The sequence below is a fragment of the Cinclus cinclus genome, chromosome 4 (assembly GCF_963662255.1).
Source record: "Cinclus cinclus chromosome 4, bCinCin1.1, whole genome shotgun sequence".
Lineage (NCBI taxonomy): Eukaryota > Metazoa > Chordata > Aves > Passeriformes > Cinclidae > Cinclus > Cinclus cinclus.
In genome coordinates, this window is record NC_085049.1 from 29,550,311 (window position 1) to 29,570,371 (window position 20,061).

At 39.1% G+C, this 20,061-nt stretch overlaps 1 protein-coding gene across 2 annotated transcripts in view; it reads left to right on the forward strand.

Moving 5' to 3' along the window:
- Nucleotides 1-20,061, forward strand: part of CACNA1C (calcium voltage-gated channel subunit alpha1 C) — a 445,763-nt gene that overhangs the window by 301,461 nt on the left and 124,241 nt on the right. The window contains exons 8-9 of one of the 2 annotated variants that reach the window (XM_062491895.1): nucleotides 7,766-7,869; nucleotides 14,384-14,556. In XM_062491895.1, the coding sequence (XP_062347879.1) occupies nucleotides 7,766-7,869; nucleotides 14,384-14,556 (277 nt within the window). Of the gene's footprint in view, nucleotides 1-7,765; nucleotides 7,870-8,261; nucleotides 8,366-14,383; nucleotides 14,557-20,061 lie in introns of both variants that reach the window. The other variant, XM_062491894.1, reaches the window with a different exon arrangement.

Below are 20,061 nucleotides of genomic sequence, written 5' to 3' on the forward strand. Positions count from 1 at the left end.
TGTAGAGTGCTGTGTGGTCACTTCTGGTCACTTGGTCACTTCTGGAGACTGCACCCTCCTGTCAGGGAGATCAGACAATGAACTATAGCTATACCAAAAGCTTTTAATTAATAAACCACAAATTACGGTTCACCTGGATCAGGGCATGTATATGTGGGTGAGGACATTTACGGGAGATTCAACATCTTTGATCTTTGAAAAACTTCAATCTTTGTTAGAAGAGGTGAAGAAGCAACCTCTGAAGTCGCCACATTCTCAGATCTGTCTGTAGTGTTACCCTTCTCTATTCTGGACTCATCTTCCATTGTTGCAGTTTCTTTGATTCTTTCTCAAGGGTTCTCTGTTGCAAATTAATCTTGATGCTTCTGTTGCCCTCATCGAGGCAGTCCTTTGTCAGTTAATGGCTCCATTTAGCTCCTGCAGAGAGTTCTGTACAAATTGCCAGTGTTTCTGTTTCAGAGTGGAATTTTAATTTGCTCTTTCCATCACTACAGAGTATACAGAATGATTGGGGAACCAACCTATAGATGGGAGTCGTCTTATTTTTCCTACTGCCACCATATGGTGAATCTTGCCTACGTTATTCATTTTTATCCTACAGTGACTGCATAGCAGAATAACCTGTCTGGAGCATTCTCTGCCCTGGTTCAGGATCCCTGTGCCCTTGTCTTCCCCCCATCTCTGTCTTGCCTTTCTCATGAAGATACTGAAAAAAGTTATAGCTGTTTATATGTATCTAGAGAACGCACATACACAATTTGTAAAATTCCCCAGTTGAGGTAACACAGTAAATAGAGCCTTAAGGGCTTGGAGAAGACACCTCAGCTTAAAATTTCCCTTTTCCTTCAGTACTTCAGAATAAAAGTAATGTGACTGTCAAAACAGGACCAGTTTCCTTGTTCCTTTTACTGTCATCTGTTCAAATTCAAGCTGGGTTGAACTCTGGTGTCTCCTTTGCACCCATCTGATAGCACCAGCTACAAAATGTGGAGCGTTTAGGAATAGTTTTAAGGAATGACTGTGGCTTAAAGTCCCTGTAAGACTACAAGGGTACAAGCAAGGATGCTTAGCAAGATATTCTACCCAGACTAAGAGCAAAGACATACATGCCAGTATTTTAAACCATTGGTTCCAAGTTCATAAAAATAAGTTTAGTTTATTTTAGTTTTTACATTTTTGCTTATCAAAAATTTTGATGCCTTTTAGAATTTTTGCCCCCGTCTCTGTCCCTTGAGTCAGCTCTCAGACCTTAATTTCCCACTCCTTTTCACCTGTTCAAAAGACTCAGAACATCTAAAAGACTATTCCAGGTCAACAAGATGATAATACTTTTCATGATGCAGTAGCATTTATAGATGGAAATGCTTCAATGCTTTTGCCATTTTTTAGTAATTAGGTATATTAAGCTTCAATTTTTTTCCCCAAGGAATTTCTGAAGATTCCTAATCATACATTCCTCCCAGTCCTGTGCCCCAGCCTATTCAAGCAAAGCACTTGTGCATATCAGCTCATTTCCACTGATAACAATAATATTGACTATTGGCCTCAGTCAAATTATTAATTTATGTGCCTTAAATTATGCACAGACATGACTGCAGGATTAAAAACCAAACAATTAATTAGATTTTAAATAATGGAGGATCTGCAAGGTAGAATCTGCATCCTTAGTGTAATAATGCACTAAATCCACTTTTTAGGATATGTGCTGGGTAATAGGAAATATGATCCTTTCCTTGCTCCTTTTCTGAATGGTGAAGTCAGAAGAATATATGTTTTGTCAATAGACTTACCTGAAGTGTATGTGGAGAGCATCCAGGAATTTATCAAGTAAAAGTATGCTTTTCTTCTTATCTTTATTGACCTGATACAGAGCAGCCTCACACCATTCAGGCTCCAAACAAACCAGCAGATTCAGGAATGCAGGATTTCAGTGTGCTAAAGAAACCATGTCATTGTTTGCCCCACAGGTTGGAAAAAGTGCTTATTGAGCCTATAATACAAAGTCAATTTTAGTACCGTGTCCCTTGTAACTCAACCTTTAGTTCTGTGTCACATCATTGATATCTTTCTGGGGCTTCTTCTAAGCACTTACAGTTTTGTAAAGTTAGAAATTGTGAATAATAATAATAAACAATTTCCTTGTTAAAAGCAGCAAGGTTTAGAATACATTTAAAATAGCATAGCTAATACAATTATTACATTAGAAAACTCCAGTATAACATCAGCAGTGTACAGTTTAGAGATCAGATAAAAACATAATGTACAGGATCCATTACCCGAGCTAACAACACTAAATTTCTGCATATTTAGGGGTTGATTTATTTGTGTCACAGTCTCAATAGTCACAGTCCTTTTTCCCACCTACAAGGTAAGAGCATAACCAAATGAGACAATTCCCCAATGTCTCAGATCTCTAAGTAGAAGTTGAGAGAAAAACAGGAGTCAAACCATCTTGTCACACATCCTCTGATAACTACCAAGAGCTTTCAATGAAAAGACTCAAAGTACTGCAGAGCCAAGGGTTCTTAAGCTCAAGGACGGCCTGCAATTGAAAAGTTAACCAGACAATATTGTTTTGTTGAGAAAACTTTTTTTTTTTTGTTTGCAGAGCAGCCTCAAAAATCCTGTTGTCACCAATTACAGTTGTTAGTTGGATGTTCTTAGGAGCTGCCAGCAATATAATTTTTCTCATTTGGGGTGAATATTTTGTTCTTCATCTGTTTCTGCTCATGCAATATATCTAGCATGAGGAAAGGTAGATCTTTCAAAGTTTTGCTTCTTCACTGGACAGATATATACAGACATTTAGTAGGAAATTCACCCTGCCTTAATTATTTCTGAAGGATTTATGGATTTATGACATCTTTTTTTCTTTGCCTGCATGAGTGCAAAGTTCAAATGTAGTGAAGTTTCAGAAACAAAGAGCTTTAATGATCATGAAGGCAGTGTGAAGATACAATGGAAGCCAAAGAAAGTAGTGTAAGAATAGGAGTATTCTACTTCCTAGGTCACATAATCCTTGCCTGAGATGTAGTGCTTACCTCCTGTCTATGATATGGATATTTTTTCTTTAATATTGTCAACTCAACTATAGCTGTGAAGAGTAGAGCTCCATCCTTTGTTTATTATAATAGGAGCTGTACCCAAGTTCTGACTGAAAACTATAGCAGAGAATATTTTCCCCTCACAGTGCAAAACAGTGCATCATCCTATAAAAAATAAAAAAAAAACACAGAGTTTACAGTTTTAGTTTCATATGTGAATGAAATGCATTCACCCAAATATTCATTGGAAGAGAAGGAAAGAGGAGGTGGAAAAGGAAAATTTATGTTTTAATCAAAACCTTATTGACCAGTGATAAGTATCCCAATCTCTCATCAATACCTACATGCCCTTCATGTATCCCCTGAGCTCTGCCTGCCAGTAGCCTATCATGAGATCTTTTGTCTGAGCTGAGGAAATTACTTCTACGCATCCCGAAAGTTAGGAAAGTGCTTAAGTACTGTTCCTGAAAAAGATGGTTTTCAACATAAAGGCTTCAAGCTGGAGGATATATTAAATGACAGTTAAGTGTTATCTCTTATTTCTGCTGTTTCCTGCTCCCAATACTCTCCAGTATTAGATTGTCACAAGGAAGACTTGGTTTCAGCCAGAGATCTTGCTACTGGCCATAACCATTAGTTTTGGCTGGGTTGTTTTCTGAGGCTGTAAATTCCACAGATAGGTTATAGAAAACAGCATTTCTATGCAAAAATTCCAAATTTGTTGCCGTTTAATTTTATTAAATATGCTGCTCCTCTCCATTAATATTACTCTGTGAAAGGTTATACACTTCCTTGTAGAATACTTTTAGTTCTAGCATTTAAAAAAATGTTATCACAACATCCTATAGTCATTAGAAATCAATTAACAATTTATTCAAGGAACAGAAGCCTAGCCCAGATGCCCTAACTTACTTTCCATTAAGCTGCAGCTCTCCAGCACTGCGCACCAAGCAAGGGAGATTTCATGTTTTTCTTCAGTTTGCTATTTTCCAGTGGCAGCTGCCTTTTTCTGATAAATTAAACTTTTCCTGTGACCTTCTGATGTTTTTGAAAGACATTCACCACAAAGTGTCAGGGTGTGAGTGTGTGAATTGTGAAGTCAGCAGAATTTGAATTGTGCCTACCCCCCCATTAAGTGACTGAAAGTCTGTACTTGGTGATGCTCAACCACAATGGTAATAGATTATATGCCTCTATTACTGTCTTTGAACTATGGTGCCTGTGTAAGGAATGAAACACTTGCAAATGTGCCAGGCTATTATCCCTGGGAATGAAAAAAATAAAAAAGACTAAACAACTAATGCATGAATGTCTGCAGCCTTGCCAATGTAACTTCACCTGTGTCTTCTGTAAGAATCAGAAGACAAAAGCACAAAGGTCTACTAAGAAAGACTTTTATTCCTTGACCCCTACTGAAACTGCTGATAGTAATTGAGATCAGCAAAATACAGAGTTAGAAACCCTGGTGTTATTTCTAGATGATTACCTGTACCATTATGAGAAAAGCCTTTGCTGAAATACTATAGGCATGATAGCAATTAAGGATGCTTGGCAAAGATAGAGCTCTTCCAACAGACCTCATATATGCTGAAATGACCTCTTTTTGTCATGAAACTGTGTGGTTTCTTCAACAGTACCCAGTGAGGCAAGGTAGTATCCCACTTTTCAGATTGGAAAGCTGAAGCATAATGAGCCAAATGATATCCCCAAGTGCCAGAGAGGGTACGTAGGAAATAATAATGAGAAGGAATCCTTATCTTCAAAATCTCTGAGAGATGATGCATGAATGCTCTGAAATGTGCCAGCTTCCTCGCTGTTGAGATTAGTGACGTGTAAGTGTTGAGATGTGAGCTGTGAAAGGTCAGGCAATTTGACTCAGAAAGCAGAATTATTTCCATAAATGACAATCTGCAGATTTTCACTGATCCTGTGCTTCCAGCTGATGTAACAATTGTTCCATACGTGTTTAAGTTGGCATCAGGTTGCAATCACCTGGACTGAAAGCTGTAATTCGGACCTACGCTGGTTGATATGAGAGTCTTTGTTGAGAACTGTGAATTGTGAGTTTAGAAGATGATCTACTTTTTCTGTTGGGATTCCTAGGGCTAGTAGTAAGCACTCAGGGAGGAGTGTTACATTCAGGCACCAGAAAACTGATCTGTATACCAGTTGTTGTTCATCTTAGGCAGGTAACCTGTAACTGATCCAGTTCCTGTTCACTGGAGACAACAGTACAAAATATATTTCACAGACTTCATTTCCTGCACTCAGGAGGGTGCAAGTGACAACACTCCTGGCCTTGCTGTTACTGTTCTAAGTATATCCCCATTCTGTCCCCCCCAACTTTCACCAAACAACCTATTTCTCTGCATTTCTCCTGCAGCTGTTTTTCAGGAGCAAGCAGTAAGCTCACAGTATACTGTTTCCTTATTGCAGGGAGATTTAAACATAATTTAATGAACACTTAACATTATATGACCATATAACATACAGTCCTGTCATCTGTGGGTCAGTCCCACGGGAATAATCTCACCTCATAATAATGGAATAACTTCACCTGCTACTAAAGAAAAATGACACGAGAGCACCAAACATAGGGAAGTCCAGCAAAAGAGACAGACTCAGCTGTCTGCAAAGTATTGACAGTTTCTCTCTGCTTGAGAAGCTCTTGTTCTCTCTGCCCCTCAGCTTCTCTGTTACATATATAACTGTGCAATAAAATGGAGATGAAAAGCTGGCCTCTGAAATTTTCAGTCTGAAAAGTCCCAAATGCTCTGCTGTACCAGAATGCAGGTCTGTTTTACAGGACTAATTTGTGCTGATGCTAGCTGGTACAATTGTTATGCATTTGTGCAGGCATTGGGAATAACAGGGTACACTATATTCTAGTTATATACTTTACCAGGACGTGCTGGAAGCTTCTTTCCATCTGGAAATTTCTTCATGCCAGGGAAGGTTTGTGCCTCCCCTGACATGCACTTGACCTCTGTACCTGGCACCCTGGCATTTGATCTTTAGGATTGTCTTGTATTACAGCATTGAGAAGTTCTACTTTCCCAGCTGACAAAAAAATCCCAAACTGATGAGAGACAAATACCATGCAGCCAAGGTTTTTTTATCACCATCTATCATAATTAGAGGGATGTCAATTCATCATTGTGCCTACAGTGGTAAATTCTTATGGTAGTTTTCAAAGTCTTCCACACTCATTGTTTGTGCAGATTGCTTTATATAGATATTGGTGTTCTTTGTAGGAGAGAGGGGGTGTTAAATCTCATTTCTTTACTGAAATCCTACTTGGGCATTTACATTTTGCCTTCCTGGTTTCCCAGCTGCGGTCTCAGGTGAATTTTTGCTTCCATCTTTATACTCAATGATGCTTTGTTCTCGTTAAAGCCCTGATGTGCAGTAGACACCAGGGGTGGCACTTTTTGGTCACATGGGATGAAATGTGGCTTGTAAGCATAAAGAGTAATTAGTATGATTTACAAACTAACTGAAAAATTTTGCAAAACTATATAGAGGGATGAAGTTTATTATGCTTAGGGAATGTTAGCAGTTCAGGTACTCTTCTGCCCACCAAATGTATTTATCCTGTGAGGAAGGAGCTGACGAACTGTTTTCACAGAGGCAGATTTTGAGCTTATTTTTTAATGAGTCTACTTCAGTTCAGTCACAGCTGAAGGAGCCCTGAGATGGAGTTCTGGATTGGTCCATTGACTCTGGACTATTGCCAGAGAAGAATTTTAGTGACTTTGCTTTGGAAGAAAAATGGATAATGGACTTCCATCCACAATGAACTGATTATATTAGTGTTACTCTCCTGCCTTGTCTTACTGAAGGTCTGAAATTCCTTTCCTGAGTTGTTATGAATATTGAGTGAAATTACCTCCTCTGAAGTGTATCTAATTGCCTGTGTATGGAAGGATATTTCTTCTATGATTCCAACAAATGTTTAGGTTGCAAAGGAAAGAGCATTTTCCTGGAAAGAGAAGACAAAATTTTCAAAAGAGTGGAAAACAAAGGAATGTAGATTGCTTTATGCCTTTAGATACTTTAAAGTCTGCAATTTATGTTCATAAATCAATTTAGTGCTCCTGAAAATGTTAACCACCATCTGTTTCTTTAATGATGCTACGTCTGGATGCAAAGATAAGTGTTTATGAAGAGTAAAGAAGGGACTCCGTTATTTTTAATACCATTATGAAAGTGAAATTCTATTAAGGTATCTAGCAACTTGGCAAAATTTTGAACTTTGAAAGAGATTTCAAGATGAAATAGTGTTTATGTACTAGATGCTTTTAGAATATATACAAGATCTTATTATGGGCTAGAACTCGACCTCATATAAAACAGATTCTAGTGCTAAGAAGTTTCCCTGGCAGCAGAGGGTCATATGTGTGGGCAGCCAAGTTTAGAATTCATGGGGTCAACCCTTTGTGGTGGTTGTAAGTAAATTCCAAAAAGTAAGTCCACAATTTTGGGCATCCAATGAAGTGCCATCATTATATCCTAGGCTGTACTAGTCACTGACTGCGAGGAAATAGATGAAAAAAAAACCAATCAAAGGAGTGGTCACATCAGAAAGAGCACACAGAAACACTTGGTATGATTATGTGCAAACCAACCACAGGCTCTGTTTACAAACCTTTCCATCTGTTCCTTTGCCTAATCATTTCTGCTTTCCCTCTCTGTCTTCTAACTTTCCTTCATCTTTCCAGATGCAGGACGCTATGGGCTATGAGTTACCATGGGTGTATTTTGTCAGTCTGGTCATCTTTGGATCCTTTTTCGTTCTAAATCTGGTTCTTGGTGTGTTGAGCGGGTAAGCTGACAGTTTTGGTGTCCTTTTTCCAATGCTACAGGGCAAGACTCCATAATAAGGGTTCTTCCCTGTCACCAGGATACTTTCAGAGGGATTAAAAATCTGAATCCAAGGAAGCTTCACATCAGCCCTGAAATGCTTTGACAAAATGTTCAAATATTGCAAATAACAATACAGGTAACAAAAGCGGAGTTATCCCCTCACAGAGAAATTCAGCCTCAGGGCCTTCAAAATTATTTATGTCAACCTGTCATAAAACTGGCTATTGAAGAATTTCCAGAAAACTGGCTATTGAAGAATCTTACTGCTGGTGACTTGGGATCTCTTTGGCTGGAGCCTTGCAGTGCTCAGAATCTGAGCTTGTCTCACTAATTATCATTCCACTCTTCCAGGTCAATGATGCCATAGGAAGGGACTGGCCCTGGATCTATTTTGTTACACTAATCATCATAGGGTCATTTTTTGTACTTAACTTGGTTCTCGGTGTACTTAGCGGGTAAGCAGTACCAGGAAAATGTTTTATTATTGTTTATTTTTAAAAATTTGTATTTCTATTCCTACTCTCTGGTTACCAAAACAACGGTCAGTGGCGGGTTGATCTCAAGAATCTTAGGAGAAGGCCTAGGCTACTGCTGTGCCAATAGCAAAAGACAGCATTCCCAGTATCACAGAAGGAGCCTTTCCACTAAACGGAAGGAATATAAGACAATTTTTTGTCTGTAGCACATTCCTCTACCTGTGCTCTGTGGGAAGAGGTCAGCGCTATGCTCTCCTGGGGGCAAAGCAATCCATGCATAGAAGTGGATTATAGTAAAATTCCTGGAAGAGTCAGCAGGGCTGAAGGAGGAATGAGAGCATGAGACAAATCCCTTCACATCTGTAGGATGAGATTCCTGCCAAATTATATCTTCTCTACAGGAGAAATTTTCACATTGTTTAGTATATCTTAAGCACAGCCTACCAGGAGACTTTTCCCTGGAGAGAGTCTTGGGCATGTTTCTTCTTCAGTATGCCCATCTTCTCTATTGTGCAGATTACAAACCTGACATGATTCAGGGAGAAAAGATCACTTCCCTCTGACCTTTTCCAAAGATGAACAGAGAAGTAGAGAAGTCCTTTTAGTTTTTAAGCATTTTTAAGACATCCAGACATTCAGCAGTATTTCAGCTCTGCAGTATAACCCTCGCTGCAAAGCATCATTTTAGTAGCTTTGATTAAAAACAATTGATATTGTCTCCAGTATTTAAAAACTTCACTGCCCTGGGGAGCCGCATAATTAAAGGAATCAAGCCAGCAAACATTCCTTGCAAGATTTAAAAAAAAAAAAAATCTTCTAGGATTAGGCCTCTAGTCCATATTTGGACATGGCTGGGGGCTACAGACATCCTGTGTACACAGATAAATATGGTCTGAGGACTTCTCTGCATCCTCCTTTTGTTTCTGCCATCCTGCTTCCTTTGAGGAGCTCTAAATCAGTTTGATTAGGGCCTGTACCTGATGCCTGAGTAAGCAGTCCTGAAGTCCCTTCTTGTCTTTTGATCAAAAGAGAGGGAAAATGATCTCTGAGCAGGAGAGAGGACTTGTAACCTCACAGAAATTATGTCCTCAGTACCTGGGCCAAGAAGATTCCTATCTTGGGCAGCAGTGGGACTGGGGAAAAAAATCCGCCTTTGGCCTTTTGGCAAAGAGACAAGTAATAGGAGGTCTGCAGGAGGAATTATTTCTATCTTCATGACTCCATTGAAGGAGACAAGCCACTGTGACAGCTGCTGCAAAGAGAAGGGTTTCCATTCAGTAATGGAAGTGTGGACAAAATCCCCATTAATGAAGTGTTGGGCAATAGTCTGTGTTTGTATATCTGGAGAGTGATGCTCTGGTAGGATTTTGAAACACATGTTCCTCATTCCTCAGGTGGATACTCTTCCCAGCAGGTAAGGATGTCACCACTAGTGGGGGATGATGATCAGCTGACAGGGAAAGAGATCTGTTCTGTCAGAGGTGTGCTCAAGACAATATAGAAAAGTTGTTAAAAATTATATGGTATCTGATTGGATAAGAGGTGCCTGTGAGCCAAGCCATGAGGAGTACATAGTATTGAAGTGCTGCTGATTCAATTTACCTGCACTTGGATTTGTACCTCCGTATAATTGACAATTTAATTCCCTCTCTTTCATTTTCAACGCAATAAGGTGTTTTGAGACCTAAATTTTCTACTTCCTGCGACACTGCAGCTAGACCACCAGAGTAGTGGTAGGAGATGGAAGTCTGTAGAGGGAACTGAAATCAAAGATGAAGTGTTCACCTTGTTTGAGCTGTGAGTCACTCTTTCTGGCTGTCTTCACAGTGTTATGACAGCTGCACTGTTTCTGCAAAAATGTCCCCAAATGGAGAAAAGAAATTTAAGAATTTGCACCCATGAAAAAACACAGAAATGATAGGATAAATGTTCCAAATTTTCTTTGGTCTAAATAAGCAGTTCTTAAACAATTAACTTTCTAAAGCAGTTCTAAATTCTGCTGAATTACAAAGTGTCTTCACTTTGCAGATTCAGCTGTGTTTTTTATTGGAGACTTGCTATTGCTATTAGTTTGATCTGTGTTGATGATCCACCTGTCTGTTCTAGATGCAAAGCAGCATTCCTGGTTATCTTTGAATATCCATTCTGGGCATCTCTGATTTTTTTTTCCCATCTATTTCAGGAGCTTCAGCAGGCATGTTATGTAGTTAGACTTCAGAAATGACAGATTAGCTTGGGGGGGAGGGATTTAATCACTTCTGAATACTTAAGTGTAATTAATTGTACTCACAAAGACACCTTGATTGCACCTGCAAAATGAAATGCTGAATTCTGGTCTGCTGAAAGAGCTCTTTCATAATTTGTTTTTCCTCAGGTATGTCATCCATTCATGGTCCTGGTGAATTTACTAATCACATACTAGGCTAAATAGCATGTCAGAGTATTTATACGTGGAGCTGTAATCTCTTCCTGACTTGGCTGAGCACAATATAAAATTCATGTACTCCAAAGGAATATCCAGTCAGCAGATCACACAATAGACCTCCCCAAGCCCAGGCAAAACAATTCCACATCATTGCTCTGAGCAGTGATTAGAAGTCACTTGAGATCAGAGATGTACACATTCTGTTATCTGTTTCAGTTAATTAATGAGGGGGGAAAAAGGCAGTGGAGGTTCAACCTTCAGACATGTACACCTAAGAATACAGAGTCACATTTCTTTTATATCTGGATCCAAATCCCCAGACACAGGCCAAACAAGCAGTTGCCTAAGGTAAATGGAGGGCAGGAGAACAGACATTTCTTCTGCTTTGAGAGGATCCTGCAAAACACAGTTGTCTGCTTTTGATGCTTTTACTGCCAAGAAAGAGGTCAGAGTGAACAGGAGGCTGGCTATGGTTGTAGCTCCTCCTTGAGAAGTTTTTGTGACCTTTCAGGTATCTTTCTTACTCTTCTGTCCCCTCTTCCAACCCTTCCCATTCCTTGATGTACTTCTCAGGGTGGATGAGATTTGGAGCCTTGTGCTCCACTTTGAGTAGTAAGCAAGAGTTTTGAACTGTTAGAATTCTGCTGTTTTGCTCACTTTCTATCTTGTCTCTAAATGTGAGAAATCATATCAACAAGAAAAACCTAAATTCCATCATTGGGATGGGAAAGAGAAATTTTCTTTTGAAACAGCATATGATGCAGAGCTGGGTGTTTATGATCTTGACCCACTCTAACATCACTCAGAGAAAACATCTCTCCATAATACTCTGCTATTTGGTATTCCCCTTGGCAGACGTTTCTATAATTTTCTGGAAGAAGTAAACCAAAGCAAAGCAAACTGAATTGTGGTAAAAACAATCAGATTCACCCACTCTTACACTGATGTTTTGGGTTCACTGAAAAGAGACAGATTGGTTGCTAATTCTGCAAGCTTTTGTTGACCTTACCCTGCCATGACAGCACAGCCTTTTTTGAGAAGACAACCTCTAGGCTCAACATGGCACTTCCATCTAAAGGATTTTGGTCCTTCGCCTGCCTGCTGGAGTTGCAAACAGTGACCGTTTATTGCCAGCTGTGCTGGAGGCAGCAGTAATGTGTGCACCTGCCTGCAATAAGCCCTGGGCTGAGGCCACCAGCTCTCTTCTCAGGGGATAGAAAATGACCAGTGATAGTAACTCTTGATGGTGAACTACATTAGCCCAGTTACAGGCTGCCATTCCACATGGGAGGTTGGTTGATTGCAATAGCAATTTCCTGAGCCACCTCTTCTCACCAGTTCAATGTTAGTAGAGCATAGAAATTAAGACAATTTAAACCAGTTGTCTTCTTTGGAGAGTCACCTGAGATGTGGAGTATCATGTGATGTACGAAGGGAAGAGACATGAAATTGAAGATAATTTACGTGATGCTATCACAATCTTTTGTGTTGTACTTGAAAACTCTAGGTTTTTCCATTTTTTTCCATTTCAAAATTGGGCCCATTTGTTTTAGATTCTAAAATAGTATTTTACGAGCTAAAGATTAAAATATTGGAATTTGATTTAACAAACAGGCTTAATAATACATAGATTCATTCAGTGATTATTTTTTTGAGAGTTAATTCATTAACTTGGATAAGGCAATGTTGCAGACCCAGGGGAAAGGTGTTACTGAAGCAGAAAATATAACCACCACTGATGGATTTTTCCCCTAACAATCGTTGTATGGTTTTTATTATTATTTTTGGGGTTATTTTTTCTTTTACATTGTAAATAGTAAAATATCACTCCCAGTATAAGAAAATTTTATTTTTTTACTTTTTCCATGCCTTGAGGCTTAGTTTGGACCCAGAGCTAGCTATGAAGTAACTTCAGGTCAGAAAAGCCAGTAGTTCTCTTCCTCACTTCCACCTTTGTTATCAGACTCCTTTGGAGGGACCTGAACCCTCAGCAGTGTGACAAGGGTGCAGATGACACTGGCATACATTGTCACATATTTTGGCTAGAAATTAGGGGATCATCCTGCTTTAAGGGATGATGCTGCTGCAGTTCTGGTTTCATGCACAGCTCATAATTCTGAAAACCTGACCCAAAACCTGTGAAATCCATGTTAGTCTTTCAGCAGGTTTTGGACCAAACAGGAGGAAAATATCTCAGCATCACTGTTAGAAACCCACCTCCATTTCAGTCACATGGCGCTTACAAAATTGACATTTTGGCTAATTTTCCTAATATTATGCCACCAAAATCAGTGGGAGATCTCCTATTCATTTTTGCAGGAGCAAACCTAAGACGAATGCTGAGTGGAGAAGCATTTTGTTAAATCCGTTAATTGCTGACAGTCTTCAGCAACAGTAACATAATGCACTGGGGAGAATGGCTTTACCTCTCTTTTCTAGAAAGAGTGGCCTGCATTATCTGCTCTGTGTGTCTTGTGTAGTGATATGTTTCAGCAGATATAAGACTTAATGCTTAAGTACTCTTGGTCAAGCAATTTTCACAATCATTAAACTTAGTTTTTAGAATACAAGCACTAAAACCTGGTTTAGAACCACATAAGTCTCTAAATAAGGGAGGTCAGCATTTCATGAAAAAAATTACTGCTGTATAGGTGTCTCTGAAAGAGGAGAAGAAAGAGCACCGCAGCCAAAAAGAAGGTAAAGCCAGGAACCCAGGATCATAGCTAAGCAACAGGAAATTGTTGTTCTTATGCCCTGTTTAAGTCTATATTCCTAACAGTGTTCTTTCATAAAACTATCATCAAATGTTTTACCCTGATCATTTTCTGGCAGAATCTATTAGTGTTGTCTACCCATAATTTACCATATTTGTCTACCCAATGTGAGATTTGAAAAATATATTTAATGTCATATAACTGACTCAAATGCTGAAAGTCTTCAGTAAAAACCTTTGAGGTCTGAATATTTAACTGTATTTTCCATTACTGTGGCTGAAATGGTCCATGATTAAATGTGTACATGATTGTGAGTACTATTAATTACACTTAAATTAGCCCAATTTAGTTGTGACTACATGTAAAATCTTAAACACAGATCAAAACCTGGCTAAAAACTAGAGCCACCATCTCACTCTCCAGATGTCGGATTATTGTCAAACAGTTCATCCTTAACCATTATTCATATAGACATTTGTAGATAACTGTTGGAGAATATTAAGTGTTTACAGAATGTTGGGAAATGTCTGGTTGTATGTTGTACATAAAAATGTATATAAATGTTAAATTATGTGTTTTATTTGAATTGTCAATCAAATGCTGAGAAGGAAAGTTTTGAAAAAGGTATCAGTGTTTTCCTACGTATTGATAGAAATGTGGACACTTCAGCTGTTTTATATCTGTGTGTGCAGCAAGGATGCTCCATACATGAGTTTGTCTTGAAAGAATAGAGACAGCTGGGTGTGCTACACAGACTGAGGAGACTTTCTAGAGGAAATCAATCTAACCCATTATTTTTCTTCCATCTCTTCCTTCTTTCCATGCATGTCCTGTCCCTCCCTCCCTCCCTCTTGGTAGGGAGTTTTCCAAAGAAAGAGAAAAGGCTAAGGCTCGAGGAGATTTCCAGAAGCTACGGGAAAAGCAACAGCTAGAGGAGGATCTGAAGGGATATTTAGACTGGATAACTCAAGCAGAAGACATTGATCCAGAAAATGAAGATGAAGGCATGGATGAGGAGAAGCCTCGTAACAGTAAGCAACTTTCTTCTCTCACTTTCTTTTTCTTTTTCTCTCTTTATTTCTCTGTCTCTCTCCGTGCTTTTGGCAATAAAGCCTATGCCCATCTGCTGTAGTGCTGAGGTGGCTTCTAAGGAAGAACAAGTTCTTCCTGAGACATGCACTATGCTTATACATGATTCCAATTTAATGCTTGTAGGAAACTATAGAAAGCAGAAACACAGGTACAATAATTGATATTCTGCAGATCAGTGTTTAGTCTGTGATACAGGCATTAGATCCTGATATTAAACGCACAAATGGTCAATAGTTGCTGGTAAATTCCACTACTGAGAAAAGTTTTACAGTACAAATGTGCCTTCTATTCATTTATTTAATTTTAGCTCAGTGTTGCAGGCTCTTTGCACATGGTTGGTTCCTTTGAAAGCAAAAGTTTCTTAGGGAAAGCAGTGCTACAGTATAGAAGGGCATATCAGCTCTGTTGTACCTTAAGTGGGCCATCTGTAACTCCACTGAAACCAGTGGATTTCTGTTTGCTTTTACCAGGCTGGATTAAGCTCTCAGGTGTTTATTCTGTGGGTGTTATTTCTTACTCTTCTCTTTTGGAGTTGACAAGATGTTTGTACAAAGTGAAAATTCGCCAACAACCTCTCATTAGAAATCCTCAAGAAAGAGGGGCTTGAAGAAAGCAGGGCTCCTCCACTTTCTTTTCCCAACACGGACTGTGTAACACTTCAGAACCACTTAGCAGTTAGCATTGCTGGTTGTGCACTTGGGAAATGCCACATTTGGAACCTTTACACAGCCCATGGACAGTGGCTTTATTCTTGGCTTTCATTATGGGAATGTGCATTTTCTTTGTTTGATTTTGGAAGAGAAGACATGAAACATGTCCTTAGATATCACTCTTCTTACCAAACAATCAAAATCTATGGGATGATCCCACCACAAACATACATTCCAGTAACAGGAAGACTGCTCATGGGGAAATTGTGCCTTTCTTTCTTCAGCAAGATTTTTATAGATGTTCATGACCTGTAGGATATTAGTAACCACTATTGTAGCCACAATAGTGAAGTTCTTTTAGGAAAAATAAAACGGGTCATTAATATCATGTTATACCCACAATACTTAGGTATCTGGACTTGAAGGAATCAGTGTGGTGACTTGCTCAGACTTATCCCAGATCAGGTTATTTTGATTTTTATGCTGGTGTTTTCATAGCTCATAAAGTTTACTTTCACAATTTAACCTCAGCAACTATTCAGAAATGAATTTATTGATCATGGCAAAAATTTGCTGCTCTGTGGCATACAATACATGAATAAATCAGATGAGGATTCACTGCACGTACTGTTGAGTGTAGTCAATCCATATTTGAGCTAACCAGCCCCTTTTATGTTGTGGTCATGTTAAGACCTGAAAGGTAATGCATCTCCAGCTTGCTTTGAGATCTTCCTCATCAATTTGATAAGGTGAGTTTTGTGAGACATGGTTTACCAAAATTAGTCCTCTCACCTCTGAGTCAGAAAAACTGAGAAGCAGTGATTTCACCTTAAGATAATACCACAGAAAAGGTACTGTGAGTAAGTGACAGGACAGGGCATTTTTTTTTAGGGTAAGGTTTAGTTTTTGGGGTGTTATCTCCTGGGTTGAATGTTACAGCATTCGTGCCAGCAGTCAATCACCAGTAGGGTTAAATTGAAGGAGAAAGATGGTATTGTTTCTCTTCCAAAAGCCATCTACAAAATAAGTAAAGGACAGTTGGCACAGCTGTAAATTCCCTCTGAATCCCTATGGCTTGAGTGTTTCCAAGACATTTGAATCCCACCTACTCCCAGTCCAAGATTACATCACCAAGACTCCAATGTCTTCCTTGTTTTCTTGTGTTTAGCTCAGCTGCCTCCTATGCATCTCCATTGTCTTTTGTTCAAGTGCTCTTCAAAGCACTTTATATGCACATCACTTTCTGTTTCTAGTACAGCATCCTGAACTCCACGGTTGACTGTTACTGCCCTTTCAAGCACACTTTGTTCAGTGACTAATTAATGTTGGCTTTTGAGTTATCAGCCCTGAGAACTTCAAATGACACATCACTGAAGTGCACAGGGCAGTTCAGACCTCCTTAAGCTGCTGTTAGCTCAATAAACTTCAGGTGTGGCCTTTGCATCAGTGGCACTGTACTGATACTCAGACAGTGATTCACACCAATGCTTTAAAGAAGTCACGTCAGTTTTTACTTCTATGGCTTTCCCTTCAAGGTTGTCTGGGGACTTGGAGATTTTTTTAATGAAGAGTATCAGAATAGTTCAGGAGTTCAAATAAAAAAATACTTATTAATCTAAAGACTCAGCTAATATAAGTTCTGAGATTCAGCAGTTTACACCATCTGGGCTCTGACCCAGGTAGTCCACCTAAACTGAATCATCCCAAACACAGAGAACATATGTTTCTAGCCTCTTCTCTGTCCTTGGCAGCTACAGAGGCAGATTTTGCTGTCTTTTAACTTTGTAGAGAATGCTGCCCGCTTGTCAGCATGGGCACTGCCTCCAATAAAACAGAGGACACAAGGTGGAAGGGAAGAGAAACTCACTTGCATCCCCTTTTGGTTTGACTGCCTGTGACAGTCCTTAGGGCACCCTTGGTCATATTTTACGTATGCTGCTGCTTTCCTGAGGCTCTGAAACCTTGCCCTAAGCCTCACTGGGGGTTTGCAGCCCTTAATAAAGTTATCAAGTCCAAGGATACAACAGAGAGAACCTTAGTGAAGGAAAGGGTAAAAAAGGAAGATGAATGCAACCAGAGTTGGACAACCTGTGCAGTCTTTAGCACTTCTCTCCATAGCAGAGGTCTTTGGCATTTTGCTGAGGGAGCTCCTCATCACTTGTGGCTCACATGGATTGAGAGACATTCACAGAGCAGGCTGAGTTAATTCCCTGTCTTTTGAGGAAGTACCGCATTTAAGGCAGTTTTTCCATGTTGTTTGCAAACACAGATTTGCCATTGTGACAGATGTGAGGTGGGAAATGTGAAAAGGCTTCTGGGGGCTGTTTATGTTGATGGTTTTTGTTCTGTGCTCTTTCCCTGATGCGCCTGCCACACGGGAAGAAAGCATTAATTTGACAGAGGGGAGAAACACGTCATGTCACAGAACAGCTACTGAATTCAAAATTACATGATAGCAAAGAAAACCCTCCCTCCTGTTGCCACAGTTACTGGGAATTTGCACTTTTGTTTTCCCTTCCCAAGAGTGGTCTGGAATGCATCTGTTGCTGTGGGCAGAAGCAGAAAACCTCAATCCAACCCAGATTCTCCTCCTCTTGAAATTAATTGGAAATACTCCCACAGGCTGCAGTGGGGTCACAAATAATCTATGAATGGGCAGGGCAAAGTAATTTGATGTTTCTGAGTGCTCAGATTTTGTCATCCCTCTGTTTCCTTCTATTTCAGTTCTATTTGGTGCTACCATGTGCAGTGACAGTATTACCTCACTAATGTCAACAGAGTCCCTAAGAGTAAAAAAGCCCACTGCTTTGTAAAGACATTCCATGATTCAAGACAATTAATTCTTCTTTTTTAGTCATATCCAACATAGTGCTGTTAATTCAAGAACCGATTTGCAAGTAGCTTACCCTACTAAAATTAAAAGTCTAATCATTCTTCAAGACCCTATTGTAATGGAGCTGATGGCTGTAGATAAGCACAGCAGAAAAAGAAAAAACACTACAAATCAATATGTTGCCTATCAGAATCATATAGTATTTCAGATAGTATGTTAAATAATGAAAGGTGTGTGTCTGTACATGCAGACTTATGCCTCTGTTGAAATGGGAATAGTGCACAGTTATAGTGCACTAAAGACAAAAAGTACAGACATACAGGCAGGTTTTAAAATGTGTATTTAAAAATTAAGCAGTTTAAAAAGTAATAGTCTTCAATCTTCACCTTCAGAGAATTTCTGTAGTGTCTTAGTGACCTTTGGAAACGTTCATTAACATCTGAGTTCACTGCCTCTAAGGAATCAATGACAACCTAACTTTTTGGTGGACTACAGGTCTTCTCTCACTCTTTCAACCTGTTTCAAACTGTTACTTTTTAACATAACAATAACTAGGAAGTAGACTGCATTTAATCACAGCTTTGTGAGAGTCTTCCCTGGAAAATAATTATTTTGAGACAAGGAAGAAATTTTCAGCAGAAAAAGCGAAATTTCAGAAGAAATTGGGACACCTTATACCATTACAGCTTTTGGAAAAACTGTATCTTTCATGGAAACACTTTGTGCTTTTGCACATCAGGCCAAAAATGAGAATGGGGAGATGGTAGTTTAAATAGGAGAAGGGAAGAGTTTTAGAACTCTAAGAACAGAAGCCTTAGTAATTTCAACCCAAACAGGGCTTTATTCCCAAGACCTCCAACAGTAGTTTGACTCTGCTATGTAGCAGGGAAAAAAACATGGCCACCTGTCCCTAAAAGTCCAGGCATTTTAGGATTTATCTATCCAACTCCTGTCGACTTGAATTCCTTTTGCACAGTCAATTTATGCACCGCAAGGAGGCTGTGTTGATTTCAGTGAGGTTATGTACAAAATATCTGCCACTGACTTGAATGAAAGCTGTCACTAAATTCTTTGCAACTCTTTGGGAAAGTTAGTGATGTGGAGCTGTTGGATAGAGAGAGCTTTATGTACAGATCTAATCATGATACCAAGATAAAAGATCACCAACTTCAATTTGTACATTTTTTTCAATTTATACATTTAGTAATTTCATGTGTCAGCCTGCTCAGTGGCCTCCAAATCAATTGTTTACTGTACTGACCAAAAAGTGGCTTATTACTTTCAGCCTGAAATAAAATATCATGATGCTCTGGGATAATGTCTAAGGTAGGAAGGATTTTCAGACTGGGTTAAAAGCTAAAATTTCAGGGTGGCCTAAAATACTCTTGGTCCATCTTCTGCAATGAAATTTAATGGGCAAGTGAACATCTGGGGAATTAATATGGAAGATGCAGAGGTGAAATTGAGAGAGTGGATATTTAAAAGATACCTATTTTATATCCAGTCTTGACCCTCACTGCCTTAAAACCTGTCTTCTTACTGTAAGAGCAAAAAGATGCTGTTCTGAGTTAATTTATGTTTAGCAGAGAATACTTGAACTTATCTATGTCAGCAAATTAGTTCATCCTGTATTATTCTAGCTTCATCCTTAGAATCTGTCCGGATGTATTTTATATACACATGGAAGGACATGGACAGTCACCCCTCTACAGGCAGGTACAGATATCGTCAAAAAACAATTTTTAAAAACCCACAGGTGACTTGCATGGAATTTAAGATCATCTAAACAAAAGAAAATTGGCTGGAAAATGAAGCTTTTATCAATTTAATTCCTCCAATACCAGTTGGTGGCTTGAGAAAGGCATCATAGACCATGGTTGCAATTTGCTTTCCATATTTAAATACAAGGAAACAAATGTCAGTCCTGTAAAATGATTTATTATCTGTCAACATCTCATCTA